Source organism: Ursus maritimus, unplaced genomic scaffold (genome assembly GCF_017311325.1).
Source record: "Ursus maritimus isolate PB19 unplaced genomic scaffold, ASM1731132v1 scaffold_23, whole genome shotgun sequence".
NCBI classification, from domain to species: domain Eukaryota; kingdom Metazoa; phylum Chordata; class Mammalia; order Carnivora; family Ursidae; genus Ursus; species Ursus maritimus.
Window position 1 is genome coordinate 37701181 of NW_024424786.1, and position 16113 is coordinate 37717293.

At 52.2% G+C, this 16113-nt stretch overlaps 2 protein-coding genes across 3 annotated transcripts in view; one reads left to right on the top strand and one right to left on the bottom strand.

Moving 5' to 3' along the window:
• BEST1 (bestrophin 1) overlaps positions 1-8928 on the top strand; it is a 10097-nt gene extending 1169 nt beyond the window's left edge. Inside the window, exons 2-10 of one of the 2 annotated variants that reach the window (XM_008707495.2) lie at positions 223-317; positions 795-1028; positions 1633-1787; positions 2361-2438; positions 2786-2938; positions 4332-4412; positions 4717-4868; positions 6595-7242; positions 8270-8928. In XM_008707495.2, coding sequence (XP_008705717.1) covers positions 223-317; positions 795-1028; positions 1633-1787; positions 2361-2438; positions 2786-2938; positions 4332-4412; positions 4717-4868; positions 6595-7242; positions 8270-8288 — 1615 coding nt within the window. In that variant the 3' untranslated portion in view covers positions 8289-8928. Of the gene's footprint in view, positions 1-222; positions 318-794; positions 1029-1173; positions 1224-1632; positions 1788-2360; positions 2439-2785; positions 2939-4331; positions 4413-4716; positions 4869-6594; positions 7243-8269 lie in introns of those variants that run through there. The other variant, XM_040639220.1, reaches the window with a different exon arrangement.
• On the bottom strand, positions 8726-11690 carry FTH1 (ferritin heavy chain 1). The gene is made up of 4 exons (XM_040638768.1): positions 11148-11690; positions 9569-9715; positions 9149-9274; positions 8726-9051 (listed from the first exon to the last, which is right to left on the bottom strand). Exons 1-4 carry the CDS (start codon positions 11688-11690, stop codon positions 8887-8889), a joined length of 981 nt encoding a protein of 326 aa, XP_040494702.1. The 3' UTR covers positions 8726-8886.
• Positions 11691-16113: the final 4423 nt, after the last annotated feature.

A 16113-nucleotide genomic window follows, 5' to 3' on the forward strand; every position in this document is an offset into this window, starting at 1 on the left:
TCCTATATCTCACAGGAAACCTCTTCCAGCCTTGGAGCAAAGGCCCCCTTGGGGTTTGGGGCTGCCAGAGAAGGAGTGGGACCTGGCTCAGGCCAGAGGAGGCGCCCCAGGCAGGGCCAGTGAAAGGGACAGGGAAGTGGTGGGGTAGCAAAGAGGCAGTCACGCTCCTACCCTAGGCCTGGCTGGAGCCCCCCAGTGTCTACACATCCCCCCCCCCCCCAGGATGGCTCTCACGGAGGAACAGCAGGTGATGTTTGAGAAACTGAGTCTGTATTGTGACAGCTACATCCAGCTCATCCCCATTTCCTTCGTGCTGGGTGAGCTCCCCCTTGGGCGTGTCGGGATCCCAGTGGCACCTCCCGGCTCCACGCAGGTGGACTACCAGGAACTGGCTGGGGAAGGCCAGTGGCATGTCAGTCCCTCTCGACAGTTCAGGGAAATGGGGAAACTGCAGCCAGACGCACTGAAGTTAGACGTTAGGAAGGACGTCCTGAGGTTAGCACTCAAGACCCCAGCTTCTGAGGGCAGAGCTAACCTGGTCCCTGGAGCCTCCCAGCAGGAGGGGAGGGGTCTGGCAGATTCTTGGGATAGGCAGGGGGCCCCTGGGAGAGAGAACTCCGGCTCTTGCGCCTTCATGCGGGGCTCTGATGGTCTTCCCCTCCTGAGCGCCTTCCAGGAGGGTCGGGGCTGGGCCCGCTGCCATCAAAAAGATGGAGAAACCGAGGCATCGCCCTCGCTTGGCTCTGGCCGCAGCCTGGGCCCTCGCCCCTCGCCCTCCCGCCTCTCCTGCCCAGGCTTCTACGTGACTCTGGTCGTGACCCGCTGGTGGAACCAGTACGAGAACCTGCCGTGGCCCGACCGCCTTATGAACCTGGTGTCGGGCTTGGTGGAGGGCAAGGACGAGCAAGGCCGGCTGCTGCGGCGCACGCTCATCCGCTACGCCAACCTGGGCAATGTGCTCATCTTGCGCAGCGTCAGCGCCGCAGTCTACAAGCGCTTCCCCAGTTCCCAGCACCTGGTGAAAGCAGGTGGGCGGGGCCGGTGGGGCCCGGGGCGGGGCCAGGAGCGGGCATAGGCGGGGCCGGAGCCGATGGGTGGAGCCAGAGGCCCCCGGACTGAAGATTGGGTGGGGCCAGGAGCCGGGTGGGGTTGAGACCTCGTCGGATGGGGCGGGGCGGAGTCGGGTGCGCGAAGATCCGTGTGAGCGAGGCTCGGAACCGCGCGTGAGGATCGGGGTTTGAGATAGGGTTAAGGACCCTTGAGGGATGAGGGAAGAGCGGGGACTGAAGGCCGGGGGCGGGGCCTTGGGAACTGGTGAGAAAGTACCCGTCTGCCTCCCTCTGCCCTTTCCCGTCCAGTTCTGCGGGTTTCCAGTCTGCATTTCTGTGACCTCCGTCTTTGACCTTCCCTGACCTGGTCCTGATTAATAAGACAGACCCTTCTCACGTGCTCAGGCCAGAACAGCACACAGTGGGCACCCAGTAATTATTTGTTGAAAGAGGATGGCAAAGGAGCTCCATGGTCCCAATGAACTTGGGCCAAAATCCTGGGCTTCGGCAAGGCCTGGCCACCCCTGCCAGCCATCGTTCTGCGGGTTCCCCCACCCACTGCCTTCTTCACTCCACCCTGCAGGCTTTATGACCCCCGCGGAACGCACGCACTTGGAAAAGTTGAGCTTGCCGCACAACACGTTCTGGGTGCCCTGGGTGTGGTTTGCCAACCTGTCAATGAAGGCGTGGATTGGAGGTCGAATCAGGGACCCTGTCCTGCTCCAGAGCCTGCTGGATGTGAGCTCACTGCAGAGATGGGGCTGATGCAGAGTGGGGACGGTTGTGCCCCAGGTGGAAAAGTTTCCTACAAAGAGAAGGATTGTGGCTCGTTCTAGAACCTGCCTTGGGATTGTAGGATTTTGACCAACGGGATTCCACAACCCACGGTGGCCCCTCCCCCAAATTCCCCTCCCACTTCCTCTCTAAAGTGAGCCTCTGAGACACTGGCTCCTTTTTTTTTCTTTTTTTAAGATTTTATTTATTTATTTGGGAGAGAGAATGAGAGAGAGTGAGCATGGGGGAGGGTCAGAGGGAGAAGCAGACTCCCCGCTGAGCAGGGAGCCCAGGACTTCAGGATCATGACCTGAGCCGAAGGCAGTCGCTTAACCAACTGAGCCACCCAGGTGCCCATCCTGGCTCCTTTTTGATAGATGAGGAGGCTGAGGCCCAGAGAGGTTAAGTGAGCTGCCTATGACCACACAGCCAGGGCTGGACCTTGAGCTCCAGACGCCGGTACCTAGGGAAGAGCTGGGGTTGAGCCTGGGAGAGCAGCTGGTGGTCAGAACCCCAACCCTCCCTACTGCTCCCCAGGAGATGAACATCTTGCGTACTCAGTGTGGACACCTGTTTGCCTACGACTGGATCAGTATCCCGCTGGTGTACACGCAGGTGAGGACTAGGCTAGTGAAGCTGCCCCTTAGGGAAACAGGGACTGGGAGGACTCAGGAAACAGCCCGTGATGGGAAGAGCTCACTTAGGGGCTAAGAGGTTCACCCTGGGAGTTAGGTCTGGACTTTGCAGGTTCTCTCTGGTGACCGGTTTGAAGAGTCCAGGCTCCTGCCTGGTTCAGCCCAGTGGAGGGAATGTGATTATCCCTGTTTTAAAGAGATCGCGGAGACCCAGGGTCATTGCACTGTGCAAATCAGAGCAAGACCTCGTCCTCCCAGCCTAGGGAGCTGCCTGATCCCAGGTCCCCAGCCAGCCCATTTCTGCTGCCACCTCCTTTCCCTTCCCAGGTGGTGACCGTGGCTGTATACAGCTTCTTCCTGGCTTGCCTGGTCGGGCGGCAGTTCCTGAACCCAGCCAAGGCCTACCCTGGCCACGAGCTGGACCTTGTTGTACCCGTCTTCACGTTCCTGCAGTTTTTCTTCTATGCCGGCTGGCTGAAGGTGAGGTTCCCTGCCACCAAACTGGCTGTGGTCATGGCTAGGAGGGTCATGGCCGGCCAGGAAAGGAGAGTTTCGAACGTGGAAAGTAGGGTGCTGGGCCTCCACCACAACCCTCTGGTCTTACTCCTTCCCCATGTCTTTACATATGAAGAAACTGAGACCCGGAGAGGAGTGGGACCCGTTTGAGGCCAGTGTCTGATCCCAACGCTTCACCTGAGGCCTTGAACTTAGCAGGCTGGGCAGATACAGGGAAACCTCAGTTGTCAAACCATTTGATATGCCCCCTCCAGAGAATGTTCCCCAAATGTCTGTCCAGAAGAAGGGAAATGCCTGGAATAGGAAGAGCAGTGGCAGGCCCTGCGGGTGAGGCAACCCCTCGCTGTCCCCAGCGATTAGGCTCTGGTCCCAAATTTGTCCCCTCCGCATAGAACAAAAGTCCTGATGCTAACTACCCCAGCCCCCACTCTTTCAAGGCAGTTGAGCAACTCCTCTCCTTACTCAGGATGTCCATCTGTGATGCGGGCTGGGCTTGGGGGAGTGTCCCATCCCCACCCCAAGTGGCTTTTCCAAGTATTCCTCCCACTACATCCAGGGCTCTTCCTAACAGGAGTTCTGAACAACACAGTTCTGTTTCAGTCTCTTTATTTTTCCTCTGTTTCTCACCCATTCTCTGTCTCTTCCTTTTTTTCTTTATTTTTTTAATAGTGGTGGTGATGGTACGTTGCCCCCTCCCGCCCTCTCATCCATGTTTCACACGGGTGAAATATTCCCTCCCTATCCGCACCCTCTTCCCCGCAGTCGTCTTCAGTTTCTACAGCTCAAACCAATCACACCATTTTTCTGCTTGAAATTCCCTAGTGGCTTACAGGATGTCTCTCGAACCCTTAGTGCAGCCCCTCAGTACTGCGGAGATCTGTCAGGGGACTTCAGAGGTTAGCGCCAGGACTCGGCCTGCCTGGGCCACCCTTTAATTGAGCACAGCCTCCAACATCTCTCTCTGTTGCTTTGAAAATCATGAATAAATGAGTGTTTGAAGACTTGAATGAGTAAATGAACGAATGCATAGAATTATGGAACTCCAGGGAAGATACCGTGAGGGCAGGGACCGGTGGTGACTCTGCTGAGTGACAGGCTCAAGGACAACTCCAGGTGTTCAGGGAGCAATGGGCTCAGGAGAGGGGCTCGGGCTCAGTGTCCTGCAGGGAAGGGGACTATGTGCAGGTGCCTATGAGCGGGGATGGCTGGAGCCCTCACATACTGGCTTTGGAGAGGGTGGTCAGGCAGGAGGGGCATCGTGGGGGGCATAGAAAGAGCAGGAGCCAAAGTTGCAGGGCAGGGAGCAGAGCTGCAGGGAGTCTCCCTGAGGACTTCCAGAGCCTTGCCTCTCCCCAAGGTGGCAGAGCAGCTCATCAACCCATTTGGAGAGGATGATGACGACTTTGAGACCAACTGGATTGTCGACAGGAGCCTGCAGGTATTCGGGGAGAGAGGGAGCCTGTCCTGTGGACCTTCCCTGAACTGGACCCAAGGAGGGGACCCCACAGTTCTGTAGGGAGGCCTCACAGTGAATTGCCCCCCACCCCCCAGCCAACCATTCACTCACGGGAGTCTCACCCCAACTTTTGAGGTTGCGGATAGGCATCAGTCTCTCCATTGCACAAGTAGGGAAACTGAGGCCCAGAGAGGGGGAAGTGACCTTTCTAGGTCATCTAGCAAGATCACAGTCCTGCTTGGGCTGAGCTTTCTGTTGGACATCTCCTTCTGTGCCTGGCAACCAGGTGTCCCTGTTGGCTGTGGATGAGATGCACCAGGACTTGCCCCCGATGGAGCGGGATATGTACTGGAATGAGCCAGAACCACAACCCCCCTACACAGCGGCTTCCGCCCAGTCTCGGCGAGCCTCCTTTTTAGGCTCCACCTTCAACATCAGGTGAGCAGTGCCAGGGAACCACTTCGGTGGGTAGAAAACCCCACAAACAGGAACTCGGAAAAGCACTAATTAGTATATATCGGATGTATGCTAAGTGCTGGGAACTCCGCTAAGCTCTTTATATAAACTATCTTTTTCTTCCCAATAACCCTGGTTTGGTATCTCCAGTTTTCAGATGATTAAGTCCAAGTTCAGAGAGGTTAAATAGGCTGCCCAGCCCAAGGTCACATAGTTAGCAAGCAGTGCATGTGGACCAGGTATGTCTGCTTCTACCTCCACACCCTTACTCCTTACCTTGTACTGCTTAGTAACTCCTAACGCTATAAGGACTTTTAGGTACCTCCAGCCTAGCCCCCCCCACCCATGTCCAGAGTTGGAAACTGAGGCCCAGAGAGAGAAAGGACTTACTCAAGGGCTGACAGTGATCAGTGATGCAGTTGGGACTGTCAGAGCCCAGTTCCCAGCTCTGGTCCAGAGCTACGTTTTCCGATACACCAGGGCGTTTAGATGGGGAGTGAAAGTGGGGAGTCCCGGTCCCTGGTATGGAGGCGGGGCAAGTATGTGCTAGCAAGAGGCTGATTCACCACAGGTACCTTCCAGGTAGACTCTGTGCTAGAGTACAGGCCTCAGGTCACCCACAGCGGCCAAACTTTCTTGCTCATGGGTCCCGTTTCCCTGATTCGGTCCTATTCCCTTGTGAGCTGCAGCTGGGCCACAGTGGCCTGAAGGGCCATCCCAGACAGCCCTCTCTCCCCAGGATAGTGGAGAGGACTTTGGAGAGTCCCCTGTGTATCAGGGTCCATACCATCTAGGTTTTCTTCTGCCGTATTAAGCACTGTTTCTTTTAAGAACCAAATACTCTATTAAGCCATAATTTGAATTAGCTAGAGTCCCTAGTGGGTATGAGGAAGATTCGAAAAAGTGATCAAATGAAGGATGGAGGCTTGCTTAGGTCAGAAACATTTCTGGAAGTTGCTTTTCAATTCCACATGGTCTGTGCTCTAGCAGCTGAGGGTTGGGTGGGGAACAGAGGATACTAATACTATAGACTTTGTCTCCAAAGAACACACAATTTAGTGAGGGGCTTCAAACCTAAGGCCCAAACTCTGGACACAAGGTACAAGGTACTAGATGCCTGGGAAAGAGAACATAGAACAGAGACCACCTCTGGTCTGGGATGTGGCCTCCAGCGGGACCCGGAGCGGCACCTTGAAGCATGGGGAGAATGTGGACACAGCCGAGGGCAGGCCACATCCTGGGACAGTGGGCTTTCTCCTGCAGAGTGAAGACTCTGGGCTCCCAGGAAGCCACACTTCTCTTTTTGTGGATGCTGCTCCCCAGCTGGAACCACAACCCCCCGGCCTACGCAGTCCCTCCTGGGCCTCATCTGACCCGCTACACCCGGGGGCCAGTAGTTCAGGTCGCTCGGAGGAAGGGATTGTTAAAGAGAAGACGAAGAGAAAGCCCTTAAGTGCCAGGCTAGGGAGTTTAGTGCACATGGGCAAGAGGGAGTCACAGAACAGTGAGGTGAGCTGGGCTGGGAAGGAGTAGAGGCCAGTGCAGTACAGGACGGGTCAGGAGAGAGGTGAGTCCAGGCGTTGTGAGGAACACTGTGTGTCCTTGGCTTTGGGCCAAAAGGAGCGAAAAGAGGGGGGTAAAAAGAGAATTCCAGTCCAGCTTTGTCCTTTGTCCCCTACTCAACCTTGAGTCTTGTGCTTCTTTGCAGTCTGCATAAGGAAGACATGGAGTTTCAGTCAAACCCAGAGGAGGAAGAGGAGGGCACTCACACTGGCATCATTGGCCGCTTCCTAGGGCTACAGTCCCATGACCACCATGCCCCCAGGACAAACTCAAAGACCAAACTACTGTGGCCCAAGAAAGAAGGCCTTCTTCATGAGGTCCAGCTCAGGAAACTCGGGGGTGCCAGGCAGAACTCTAGGGACCAGGAAGAGAGCAAGGCCTGGAAGATTAAGGAGGAGGATGCTTTCGAGACTGCTGCACTGTATGGGAGGTCAGGCTACCACAGTGCCCCACAGACACCCCTCAGCCACACACCTATGGTCTTTCCACCTGGACAGTCAGCACCCTCAAGCCTTCGCAGAGTCTCAGGTATAGACGGCGCTGTTAAAGACCAAAGCCTACAGCCCGTGACTCCTGGGACAAAGACCAGTGTTGAATTGCTCCCAGAGGGTACTGGGCCCTCCGTAGAGCACTCAGAATCAGGTCACACGAAGAGGAAAACTGTCGAGTTTAACCTGACAGACATGTCGGAGACCCCGGAACATCGTCTCAGAGAATCACATTTGGACCAGTCAACTAACATACACACTATACTCAAAGGTCATGAAGATCCCTATTGGGCCTTGGAAAACAGGTTTGTCCTCCTCCTTGACCAGGGTCACTTCACCTCCCCACTCCCCCTCCCATGGATGGGAAGCCCCACCACCTTTCTTGTGATTCTACCCTTCTTCCACCTTTCTGGAAGCCCATTTTCCTATGGTTCCACCACCCCAGAGCATGCTGGACTTACACCCAGTATTGGGTTGGGGCATACACCTGGCCACCTCAGCAAGAGCCCTAGAAGTTTGAGGGCTTTTGCTCATTTCACCGGAGCCTGACATCATTAGAAGAGCTCCCTGGGTCCCAGGTAAAGGAAGGTGAGGTTGCAGTGACAGGAACGATGCCTGAGCTTAAGTGGTCCGATGATGTTCCTGGACCCAGCTCACTTTGAGTAGCAGATGCAAAACCGTCAGGCAGAGCTAGGGTCTCTGGGCTGTAGCCCAAGAACCCCACTCAACTGCCCAGGTGTAGCTCGGAGATCACGTATGAACACTCCCCCATAACCTTTCAGTGATGAAGTACTTCTGCCAAGTGTTAGACCCCTGGGAACTGGCCCATGGTTAAGGTGAGGGTATCCAGGTCCCTTGGGGTTTATCTCACTGCTTTGGGGTACTTATTGGGGGTACTCATCAAGACTTCTGAATGTAAATGTGCTCTTCATGCCACCTTGGGGTCAATCCACAGTGGTCACAAAACCACCCTGTCCCTGCATTCTGGATTTCACCCAGTTAAGATCTACCCTATCCACCCCCATCATGTGAGCACTGGGAACTTCCTGTTTTCTAGATTCTCAGCCCCTTCTGCGGTCAAAACGCACTGTGATGAAAACCTTAAGAGCTACAATCCTTAGTTCTAGACAAACTTCTACAAATCACTGCAGTCTGTCTGGGAAAGGGCATTAATGTCGTTGTTAGCAAGATGGCGGCTCTGCAGTCTCCTGACAATACTCATTTTTGTATTTTAGTGGTCCTAACCTTTGCCCTAAATCCCAACTATTGTAGTTTTAAAGTTAAGATTATTTTCCATACTTATCATTGTGAACTTTCTCAAATTCTCTCTAGGGATGAAGCACATTCTTAGCCTGTTTCCCAAGGGGAGATGCCCCACCAGCCTGGTCCTACCTGCACGTACACCAGCTGGACACTGACCCAGTCACAGCCACACAGCTGTCCACACTGAAGAATGTGTTCATAGGACAGCCAGAATTAAACAGCTTAATGGATAACAAAATCCGTAGTTTCAGGACTACTTAAGCCTTTAAACGCCTTTTGTACATAAAAATTATGAAAAGCTAGAATGAACCACTGGAAACATGTAATTCAAAACATCCAATTCAGAATTTGAGTCCTTAAATCCTGTCTGAGTTCAGCACACCCAGCCCTGGTATCTTTTCCGAACTTTTAATAAATACAAATCCTCCTAGTCACTTCATTTTGGTTATTGTGGTTCAACTAGAGCACCTCCAAGATGACCTAGATACATTTCTGGCGCATTCCAAGAACTCGAAAGACAAGAGCTGGGTACCAAATTACTTTATTTGAAGGAATGGTACAAATGCAAGTTAAGTAGATGTTTTGGTACAACTTATAGAAAAGGTATAGGTAACCCCAACATGCATGCACTGCGCCTCAGTGACCAGGGAAGTCACCCTTGAGGCTATGGGAAGACAGCCTAAGGCTTAGCTCTCACTATCACTGTTTCCCAAGGTGTGCTTGTCAAAGAGATACTCTGCCATGCCAGATTCGGGAGCCCCCATCTTGCGCAGGTTGGTTACGTGGTCACCCAATTCTTTGATGGATTTCACCTGCTCATTCAGGTAATGAGTCTCAATGAAGTCACACAACTAGAAAACAGAACGGGGACAACGTTAATGGTTAAGTTTTCCCAGCCCCTAAGAGGCAAATGACTTCCTCCATTCGCTCCCGGTTGCCAATACTCACATGGGGGTCGTTTTTATCAGTGGCCAGTTTGTGCAGTTCCAGTAGTGACTGATTCACGCTCTTTTCCAAGTGTAACGCACACTCCATTGCATTCAGCCCGTTCTCCCAATCATCACGGTCTGGTTTCTGAATGAGAGGAGGTCATGTCAATGCATCTGCAGCCTCTACCAATTAATCCACAAGTCAGCAAGCACCTAACATGTAACCTGCGCTTCGGCAAAAAGGATACCCAAGTTTCTCCTACAACAGTTTCCAACTTAACATCCCTGCCCATTACTGTTTCGGACCTACCGGGGACCGTAGGTGGAAGCCAAAAGTACCCTCATTTTAGAAGGGCAACTACTAGTTTGAGTGATTTCTGACACCCGAGGACTGCCAGACAGATCATGAAGCAGGGGAGTTCTAGGATCTTTTGTTCACCTTGATATCCTGAAGGAAGATTCGGCCACCTCGTTGGTTCTGCAGCTTCATCAGTTTCTCAGCATGTTCCCTCTCCTCATGAGATTGGTGAAGAAAGTATTTGGCGAAGTTCTTCAAAGCCACATCATCGCGGTCAAAGTAGTAAGACTGAAGAGGGAACATGGAACATGTTCTGTTAGGAATGCACAAGAAAAGCACTCTGCCACCTAGCCTTTCTTTCTCAAAGCCCAGCAAGAAAGGGGTCTACACTGAAGGAAACCAGACCCCTTCGGGGGGTGGGGGGGCACGCTGTGCTCCTGGATTGAACACACACTAGTCAGTCTGTACTCTCAATAAAACTTGGTCCTTGAAATGGAAAGCTTACTACAAAAGAACTTTTAGAATACCAGAGGGAATTGTCCCCAGCATGGAATTTCTTAAGGCTGTTATTAGTGCAAAGTTCTTCCAGCCTGTGTTGAATCTGATTGGGGAGGGTGTGGGAGTATTTACCCTGCACAAATAGGGCATATTCTCTCCCCACTCCTTGATTAACCCATGTTAAAACATGAGCTTGCCAGCTTACAGCAGACTGACCGATTTCTAAAATTAACCCATTCAGTGACAACTGCTAGCAATGCTATGTATACAAAGAACTGCCAACAGAAAGCAAAAAATTTGGTTCAGTTTTAGAAACTTGCTGTATTCAGGTGTTCCTGAAATGGAATGGCAGTCGGGGAAATCCAAGCCTGTTTTCAAATCCACTTGGAACTTGTCTATTCTTGGCTAATTTGCGCAATCATAAGGCAATTCTACGTAAAACTCCCACCACACGACCTAAAAATAGGATTTTGGAAAACGGCTTCCACCGATCAGCGCATGGAAAAATTCTTTGCCCAGTAACCGTTGGTGTAGTTTATCCGAAAACCAAGGGTTCAGTTAGACCGCCACAACTCTCAGGCGCAAAAGAATAGAAAATTAAGTGCCCGGGCATAAGGACGGATGACTAAGACAACTGCGTCCGCAGAAGGAGATTTCCATGCTTCAATTCAAATGGGACTCAGAGATAAGCAGAACTGAGGGGTGGCGACGGCTGCTCAGAGTGGTCGGCCCAAGGCAGATAAGCCACTTAACAACAGCTCCCCCCCTCCCCGGTTGCTATTCGATACCATTTCCCAGCAGGCTCCGCCATACCCAGGGGGGACGGGGGCTGGACCACGTAGCCCATTACCCAAGCAAACCGACGGCCTCGAGATCACGTGATCGATGCAGAGGGAGGGATGGAAACGCAAAAACTCACTTTCCTAACTGTAGGACTGTACAGGTTGCAACCGCTCCAACTCGGGGATTTCAGGAAACCAAGCTTTTAAAATATAGAGCGGTGTGCAGATGCGGCCCTTGCCTAAGAGGGAACCCTCCCAGGAGACGGTGGGAAAGAGCGAAGTCGCCAGAATTTCTGCGCAAGTCCTGGGAGACCTCGAGCGGCGTCCATTTTCCAGCAGGACAAGCGGAGGCGGGAGCACCCGCGCGTTAGCCACACCCCCGCCCCGCCCCGCCGCCTGCCACCCGGGGAGGCCGTCCCCGGCCGCGGGCCGGCGCTCACCATGGACAAGTAGACGTAGGAGGCGTAGAGCTCCAGGTTGATCTGGCGGTTGATGGCGGCCTCCGAGTCCTGGTGGTAGTTCTGGCGCACCTGCGAGGGGGACGCGGTCGTCATGGCGGCGGCTGAAGAGAGGCGGCGGCGGGCGGCGGCTGCGCGGCGCTGGAGCGGCGGCGGGGGCCTTGGAGCGGTCCGAGGGCGCTGTGAGGAGATGGCGGAGGGCTGGCTCTGAGCGGCCGGCTGGGGTGGGGGGAACGAGCGCCGGGTTCCGTCCAAGCACTGTTGAAGCAGGAAACCGCGGCGACTCTCGGCGAAGACTGTGGCGCAGACGGCTCTGGCCCCGCACTTATAGCGGGAGCGGGCGTCAGGCTCACTCCGGCCAATCAAGCCGCCCGCCCGCCGTGCCGAGCCCCGCCTCTTCCGGTGGGCGCGTGGCCCCGCCCCAGGGCGGTGGGGTGGGGTGGGGTGGGGTGGGGTGGGGGAGGGGCGGCCCCTCCTCCGGGGAAGGCCGCGCGTGTCCCGCCGCGCGTGGGGCCGGGCGGACATCTTTGCGCGTCCTGGCGCGGGCAGTGGGGCTGCAGGAAAGACGGGGGCGCGGGTACGAAGCCCAGCCCCGCGCCCTGGGTCTAGGGCGTCGTGGGTCTCGGAATCGACGGAAAGCGCCCCTGGCCCCCCCCGGGCGTCGGGGCGAGGCTGAGCCCCCGGGCGGGCTCCCCGAGACTCTAGGCCAACTGTATGTTAAAAATCCGAGCGGTAGGGCAGCGGTTACCACACCCGAGGTGATTGCCTCGCCACGTAAATTGTTAAGTGGAAACCTGGGCCCCAGGAGGTCGTGTGAGTCAGAGCTGGAGCTGGGAGAGGGTTCACTTTCTCTTCTTCAAGGTCTAGCTAGGGGTAGAACGCGGGCGGAGTGGGGCCCCCGCCGGGTGCTCCCCCGGCCCTCCGACTCCCGCGACCCTGCCCGTCTTTGGCTGAAAGCAAACATGGCTCCTCGCGAAGCTTATAAAACAAAGGCTGGGCGGGCCGTGTTTCCCGAGAGACACGGAGAGCGCCTTCCCAGAGGGAGTCGTGGGGGTGAGCCACCTGGTTTCTGAGAAAATCGGGAGAACGGGGGTTAGAAAAGAAAGGAGAAGCCACTTGGATCTGGAGACGAAGCCATGAGGCCATTTTGAAATGGCCTCTTTTGCCGGCCCCGGTCACGGGAGACTCAAGCCGAGGAGGCCTTACAGGGAGCCACCTCCTGGGGTTACGCTTGGAGAGAAGCTAGTGGGCCTGAATGTGCCACGGGCGTCACAGGTGCAAGAAACCCTGGAAGGGCGGGGCCACCGTGTGTGGCTTGCTGCTGCGTCCCAGGCACGGAGTGGGTGTGGATTCGGGGGTGGCGGAATTGGAGCTAGGCCCGGGCTCCTTTCTTCCAGTCCCCCAGTCGGCTGGCTTCGAGGCTCACTCTTAACCACGTCCTTCGACACAGGTGGGCGGCCTACCCAAGACCCTTTTCAGGACGCTCGCAAACGTCAACTGGGAGCTGAACTTCCCAGCCTTAAAAATAATAAATATACTAAAATAGTAAAAGAAGTTACTGATGGAATTATCGTGATTTTTCTTTCTTGGGTCTTTACTGTATTCATTTCAAAATGAACATATGTTACTTTCAGGGAAAAAAAATTTAGTGGGGCTAGAGCTACAAAAAAATAAGCAGAAGGCTGATAAGACAGTGTAGACAAGGGGCCCCTTAGTCTGGGATAGAAGGTCAGGGAAGGCTTCCCTAGGAAGGTGACAGTTGAACTAGGTTTGAAGAAAAAGCTAGAAGGACGGTAGACTGGAGGAAGGAGATAGGGAAGGGAATTCCAAGCAGAGAGAACAGCATATGCAAAGGTGTAAATGTGTGGAAATGCATGGCCTGTCCAAGGTACCTTAAGAAAATGTGTTGGCGGTGGTACAGGGTACGGGATTGTGTGCCATAAGAGGGGGTTACATTTTATCCTGGGCAATCTGGAGACACTAAGGGATTTCTAACCAGGGAGATACCACATTTGTTTTATTTTTAGAAATCTTGTACTCTTAGGATAAGAGTACAGCAGAATCATCAGATGCGGAGCTCTGGTATGTAACTGTAAACACCAGTTAGAAAATGTAATAAATGAAAAAAAAATTTAATTTACACTGGCAACAAAAGCTTAAAGTACCTAGGAGTAAAGTTAACAAGAAATATATGAATACGAGAATTAAAAGTGTTTGCTGCTGGACAGAAAAGAAGACTTGTGCAAAGGCAGAAATGCCATGTTTCTAGATAGCCAACCTCAATTTTGTAAAGATGTCAATTGTCCCCAAAGAAACCTATATATTCAGTGTGATTTCTGTAAAACCCCATGGCGTTTTTAGAAACTTGACAAAATGATCCTACATTTTATTTGGAAGAATGCGTGTGTAGAATAGCTGATAAACATCTGGGGGAGAAAAGGTTATGAGGGTAGATTTACCTTCCCTGGTATTAAAAAAAAGTACCATAAAGTACTCTAGGCAGTTGGTGCCGGCACAGGAAGTGTTAACCGTCCTACCCACAAACTTATGGGAACTTGGTGGATTCTAAAGCAACATTTTGAATTTGGGGAGAAAGAGTGGGTTCAACAAATGATGTTGAAATAAATGATAGCCATGTGGACAAAAATGACTCACTGAATTTCAAAACATGTTCCAGACAGATTAAGGATTCAAGCCTTAAAAAAAAAACACTGATGAATTTACTAGAAGAATATATACAAGATTATCTTTTAGAGTTCTGGGGTAGGGAGTGTTTTTTGAGGTTGTCAAAAGCCATAAATGGGCGGTTGGCAAATTTGACTACTTAAAAAAAATGAAAAGTTGGATGGCCAAGAGGTTCAGCAACACGAAGGGTGGACGACAGACTCTGGGTCATGCAGGAGTCTGAGTGGTGCCCGGCCACCGTGGAATGATGGCAGAGGACGACCGACCATAGGATTGTGCCAAAGAAAACAGCCAGAGTCTTCAAAAGAGAAAGAATCTGCCAAATAAGAGAAAATCAATGACATTCCAATTTCTGAAAGAGCTCCAAATCATAACAAGTCTGCAAAACCAGATGTTACTAGACTACGACCTTGATGATTACTGCACTTGATTGCAGGAAAGAGATGAATTTAGAACAGAATCAGCCTATTGGCAAGAGGGAAATAGAGAATCCAAAATTTCTGGGACTTGTGGTATTGACGTTAGAATTGTCTTTTGCAACTAGTAAAAAATAAGATCGAGAAATACTTTGAGTTACAAAGGCTGATTACGGTGAATCCTCAAGACAATGACCGAATCAAGGACATGGCCGTCACGCAGTTTGTGAAAATGAATTAAAATTTTCCTAGTAAATCCTTTCATTCAGTTGGACAAAGCACTCGGGGCAAAAGAACAGGGGGTATGGTCCTATAAAAACTTGATAAGCCCAAGATACATGTAGTTACGTCTTTGAGGGAAGCATACCTAGAAGAAAAATTGTCGGTGTAACTATAGGAATATGGAGCAGTCTGGAATCAAGTAGGTAAAAAGCCAACAAAATTGTTCTTTTCTTTGCAAAAATGAGTGATTTAATTTTTTCAAAATGAATTACAATAAAATGCACAGAATCTTAGGTGAGTTTTGACCCTTGAATACAGCTGAAACAAGACACAGAACATTTCCATTATTCTAGAAAGTTCCTTTGTATCCCTTTCTAGGAGGTTCCCCCCGTGCCCCCCCAAGACAACCACTCTTCTGATATTTTTCGATATTGATTAACTTTGCATGTTCTAGAATTTCATGTAAATGGAATCCTACAACAAGCTGAAGAACAAAAGATACCACAAACCAAGTTAAAATACAAATGACAAATTAAGTTGGTATTTGTAGCTCGGTAAATAGTGAAGAGGCATAGCTATGCTATGTAATATTTATTCGTATGGATAATTATATATTATATATACCTAGGTCACTCTTTGATTGTCTTTCCCGCTACCAAATACTGTAAGCTCCTGGAGGGCAAGCGTGTTCCTGTGGTCTTCATCTCGTACTTTGTGGCATTTTGCAAGACGCTTATTACTAGGTGCTCAGTCACCAACGGATGGCTGCAGGATTGAATGCGGAGGATGGATACAGTCGGGCAGAAGGGCTGCCTAGCGTTTGGGAGGCAGCAGCCCTGGTTCTCCGCAGAGGAGACAGCAAGCCGATGTGAGATATGGAGGAGACAGAACAGACAGATGAGGTGGCCGATTGGGTAACATGAACGGTGGAAGTGAGGGGTGGGAGGTAGGCAAGAGAGCCCCCAGATTTCTGGCCTGGGAGCTGGATGGCTGCTGCTGTTTCACTGAGAATGGGAGCACAGGACAAAATGCAGGTTGGAGGGAAGGCAAGCTTGCTTTTCGACCGGATGTGCTGAGTTTCAGGGCCTCCAGGACATCCAGGTGGACGGAGACCGCAGGATGTTGGACCCACTTGAAGGAAGATGGTCTGTTGCAGAAAGTAGTTTAATGAATCAGTATTGGCTCCGTGCTTGGATAAAACATGCAGTGGCAGTGACCCTCACGGCAAAACTGAAGGATGGCTTTGGCTATAGTTGGCCATGGGAGGAGGCTGGCTGGGAAGAATGAAAGAGAAATCTTGTGCTGGGGTGTGTGTGTGTGTGTGTGTGTGTGTGTGTGTGTGTGTGTGTGTGTTTGCTTGGGCTGTTCCCCACCTTGTGGGACCCCTGGGTGTTAGAACAGCCATTTCCAAGCTTCTAGATTCTTCCAAAGCTGTGACCTGCTCTTTGGACCTTTGCTGGCCAGGACTTGGCCTCCCTCCTCTCCAGCCCCAGCTCCTCGTGACTTGGAGGAGGCGGGGAGTTTGGCTGGCCTCCCGGGACAGCCACCTCCTGGGGCTGGGAGCAGCGGGAGGGACTGTGGGCCAGAGAAGAGCCAGGCTAGGTGGTTTTTTTTTTTTTTTTTTT